At 37.5% G+C, this 5,102-nt stretch overlaps 1 protein-coding gene across 1 annotated transcript in view; it reads right to left on the reverse strand.

Moving 5' to 3' along the window:
- Positions 1 to 3,846: 3,846 nt before the first annotated feature.
- Positions 3,847 to 5,102, reverse strand: part of LOC135198181 (golgin subfamily A member 6-like protein 26) — a 4,423-nt gene continuing 3,167 nt past the window's right edge. Inside the window, exon 2 of the mRNA XM_064225721.1 lies at positions 3,847 to 3,918. Coding sequence (XP_064081791.1) covers positions 3,847 to 3,918 — 72 coding nt within the window. The remainder of the gene's footprint in view (positions 3,919 to 5,102) is intronic.

The following is a 5,102-nucleotide window of genomic DNA, read 5'->3' on the forward strand; positions in this document are numbered from 1 at the left end:
ATTTCATGAACAGAATTTTGAATAAAAATATGATGTTTGGTGTTGACTGTTTACGGAAATTATTTATCGAATTATGGTCATATTTTGAAATAATATCGAGATTTTATTGTATCTTTGAAATAAATATTTCATAAAACCAGTATTCAGTAGACATATTATGTTTGGTGTTGACTGTTTACGGAAATTTTTTTTTCGAATTATGGTCATATCCGAATAATGTATGGATATATGACGATCAAATAATACGAAATAACTACAGTACAGTTTTTCCTGTGGTTGGTTTGTTCCAAATGAATAGGGTTCATCTTCTGAATAATAATAATAATAATAATAATAATAATAATAATAATAATAATAATAATAATAATAATAATAAAATGGATAGACTATAAGAAAAGCCTTCGACATGATACCACACACATGGCTAATAGAATGCCTGAAAATATATGGGGCAGAGGAAAACACCATCAGCTTCCTCAAAAATACAATGCACAACTGGAATACAATACTTACAAGCTCTGGAACAAGACTAGCAGAGGTTAATATCAGGAGAGGGATCTTCCAGGGCGACTCACTGTCCCCACTACTCTTCGTAGTAGCCATGATTCCCATGACAAAAGTACTACAGAAGATGGATGCCGGGTACCAACTCAAGAAAAGAGGTAACAGAATCAACCATCTGATGTTTCATGGACGACTTCAAGCTGTATGGTAAGAGCATCAAGGAAATAGATACCCTAATCCAGACTGTAAGGATTGTATCTGGGGACATCAGGATGGAGTTTGGAATAGAAAAATGCGCCTTAGTCAACATACAAAAAGGCAAAGTAACGAGAACTGAAGGGATAAAGCTACCAGATGAGAGCAACATCAAACACATAGATGAGACAGGATACAAATACCTGGGGAATAATGGAAGGAGGGGATATAAAACACCAAGAGATGAAGGACACGATCAGGAAAGAATATATGCAAGAGACTCAAGGCGATAATCAAGTCAAACTCAACGCCGGAAATATGATAAAAGCCATAAACACATGGACAGTGCCAGTAATCAGATACAGCGCAGGAATAGTGGAATGGACGAAGGCAGAACTCCGCAGCATAGATCAGAAAACCAGGAAACATATGACAATACACGCACTACACCCAAGAGCAAATACGGACAGACTATACATAACACGAAAGGAAGGAGGGAGAGGACTACTAAGTATAGAGGACTGCGTCAACATCGAAAACAGAGCACTGGGGCAATATTTGAAAGCCAGGGAAGACGAGTGGCTAAAAGAGTGCATGGGAAGAAGGACTAATAAAAGTAGACGAAGACCACAAATATACAGAGACAGGAGAAAGACAGACAGAACAGAGGACTGGCACAACAAACCAATGCACGGACAATACATGAGACAGACTAAAGAACTAGCCAGCGATGACAATTGGCAATGGCTACAGAGGGGAGAGCTAAAGAAGGAAACTGAAGGAATGATAACAGCGGCACAAGATCAGGCCCTAAGAACCAGATATGTTCAAAGAACGATAGAAGGAAATAACATCTCTCCCATATGTAGGAAGTGCAATACGAAAAAATGAAACCATAAACCGCATAGCAGTGAATGCCCGGCACTTGCACAGAACCAGTACAAAAAGAGGCATGATTCAGTGGCAAAAGCCTCCCACTGGAGCCTGTGCAAGAAACATCAGCTACCTTGCAGTAATAAGTGGGTACGAGCACCAACCTGAGGGAGTGATAGAAAAACGATCACGCAAAGATCCTCTGGGACTATGGTATCAGAACGGATAGGGTGATACGTGCAAACAGACAGACGTGACGTTGATTGACAAAGTCAAGAGAAAGTATCACTCATTGATGTCGCAATACCAGGGACCAGTTGGGACACCAAGAGTTGAAGAGAAAGAGAGGGAAAAAAATGGATAAGTATCAAGATCTGAAAATAGAAATAAGAAGGATATGGGATATGCCAGTGGAAATCGTACCCATAAATCATAGGAGCACTAGGCACGATCCCAAGATCCCTGAAAAGGAATCTAGAAACTAGAGGCTGAAGTAGCTCCAGGACTCATGCAGAAGGTGTGATCCTAGAAACGGCATACATAGTAAGAAAAGTGATGGACTCTAAGGAGGCAGGATGCAACCCGGAACCCACACTATAAATAACACCCAGTCGAATGGAGGACTGTGATAGAGCAAAAGAAAAAAAAAAAAATAAAAAATAAATAAATAATCATAATAATATATTGAAAGGAGACCCTATCTCTAACAGGTGTTATTGAACGATATTGCTGAATTAGCTGCATTCAACGAACTGAATGCAGCTGATGCAGCAATATCTTTCAATAATAATAATAATAATAATAATATAATAATAATTAATAATAATAATAATAATAATAATAATAATAATAGCAAAAAAGCTAAAGGAAATGATATACACAAAAGAAGAATTTGAAGTGAAGAAAAGGAGACGACTAGAATGTAAAGGCAGACGAAAAATGATGACTGGAGGGAGATACAGAAAAAGCAAAGAAAAAGGACATTAAAAATGCACCTTGAGGAACTCCAGAGATGTACATGAAAGCTCGACAAAATTTCACAGAGAGCAGGATTGTGTTCATGCGATGGAAATTTTAATAACATTCTCATGCACGTGTCTGTCAGGGCATTATGCCACCGTCCCCCCTCCCCCCATACAAACAACGATAATTGCAACGATATGGGTATCGCAAATAACCCTGAGTGTGTAGGGGTTCACTGCCCTGCTAAAAGTGGGCGGGGCAGGCGATCGGACGATTTTAATTCCCAATTTACTTTCGATGTCTCCAGATTATGATGAGAAGGGGCGTTGATCTACTAACAGAGCCTTGCTATGATTTGAAAGTGAAGTTTTAGAGTTTTCTTGTGAAATGGCATCTTGTTATTGCGATCGTCAAAACGATGATAACCAACTGGACTGCTCTTCATGTAACAGGAAAGTACATCGGAAATGTGAGGGAATATCTATGGAAGACTACAGAAGGGTAGAGAAGTCAATTTCTATTGGATGTAAGGGTCTTAAATTCTACTGTAGAAGATGTGAGCCCAATTTTCGGAGTCAGCTACCTTGAATGAGCTTGGCCGAAAAATGGAAACGTTAGAATTATGGCAAGAGATATGTTTGCTTCATTAGAAAAACAAATAATTGAACTGAAGACGGAAATCAATTTCTTTAGGCGGTGGGTTACTGGTGAGCTACCTGTAAGGGATTTGAAACCAAGTTATTCTGACGTGGTGAAAGAGAGAAATTTGATTTTGATTGCTGATGAAGATGAGAATGAAGCTACCACAATGGAAGAGATGAAAAGTGTATTAACAAAAGTCCTTGGGAATATTCAAATTAGTAATGTAAAGCCTACGAAAAAAGGTTCACTGGTCGTTGACTTTCCAGACAAGAAAACAAGAGAAAATGCTAAACGAACTCTGGACCAGACAGCTGATGACCATAAATTATGTTCAACTGTACTTCAGAAGATGTCGCCTAAAATCACCGTTGCCAATGTTAGTAATCAAGAACAGAGGGATGACGTCTTGCCTGCGATTTTGAAGAAGAATAACATATTTCAAGGTATTAATGTAAGTCCAGATGATATGAAACTAGTTTCAACTAGAGAAGCTAAAGATGGTAAATCGTATAATTATACTTTTAAATGTACACCTATCATTAGACGCAGGATATACGAAAATGGAGATATACTTTTCACCAACTTTGGTCGACATAAGGTATGGGATAGTTATCATGTTATAATAGTAACTACTGTCAAGGATATGGTCATTTTGAGTCCAATGTAGAGTCAAGGCTTCGAAGGGATCTCGGATATGTGGACGTTGTAACGGAACTGATCATGAGACAAGGCATTGTCAGTCTGAAAGTTTGAAATGTCATCATTGTGCGCGAATGAACCTCTCCGATAATGAACATGCTGTTTTTGACTGGAATTGTCCATCGAATGTTGCTGAGAGGAAGCGAATTGCCCAACAGACTGATCATGGATTCCAGTTGATAGAAGAATAAAATGTGCGCCTTACTGAATGCGCAGTCAGTACGCAACAAGACAACAGAATTAAGAGAATTAATCTGTGAACAAGGAATAGATGTGTTCGCTATAACAAAAACATGGCTAAGTGCTACTGATAATTTGAAAATTAATGAACTATTGCCGGACACTCATAAACTTTTTCACACACCACGTAATTTTGGTCAGGGAGGTGGGGTTGGCATTGTTTTATCCAAAACATTTACAAACGTTAGAATTAGGGTTGTTGGAGCGTTTGTGAGTTTTGACTATTTAGCCTTGGAGTTTAAAGCCTATAATGTACAGTTTTTATTTTTAGTAGTATATCGTCCTCCGCAGCTAAGCAAGGCTACGTTTTTAGAAGACTCTTTTCTGTATCTTGGATTGTTTTGAAAATGAAAAAATGTAATGTATATATATTGTGGGAGATTTTAATATGTGGGTTAGAGGATTATAGAGATACAAATGTAAAGAAGTTTATTGATATAATGAACAATATGAATTTTGTTAATAAGGTGAATGTATTTACCTCTAGGTCAGATCATATTTTGGATGCTGTTTTGCTTTACGGGCGATAATTACTTTATGAATTTGATATTGGAGCCAGATTTTTCTATCTCTTTTTACCACAAGCTTATTATGTTTGATATTTCAGTCTATTACCAAGTAAAACTTAGGACTAAAATAACATTTAGGAACAAACGGTTATTAGACTGTACTGTACTAATAGATGTGGGTGTTACTGTTATTGAAGAAAAATATAATGAAACCTGTGGATGTACTGACTTAAATAGTAGCAGAAATATTTCTGTAGGTGAATGTGTGGTCTGTCTGTGCTTTGTATTTTTCTGTATTTCCAAAGAAAATGATAAAATGTGCCCTGTGGTAGAGAAAGATATTGTCATAAAAGACAGCTCCCCATGGTTCAATGCTGCAATTAGGGAAGCTAGGAAAAAAACGGAGGTTGGCAGAGTCACGTTGGCACAAATGATTTTCATCTTTGGTAAAAATCATTTGTTAAATAAACATAATGT

This window comes from Macrobrachium nipponense, chromosome 23 (genome assembly GCF_015104395.2).
Source record: "Macrobrachium nipponense isolate FS-2020 chromosome 23, ASM1510439v2, whole genome shotgun sequence".
Classification (NCBI taxonomy): domain Eukaryota; kingdom Metazoa; phylum Arthropoda; class Malacostraca; order Decapoda; family Palaemonidae; genus Macrobrachium; species Macrobrachium nipponense.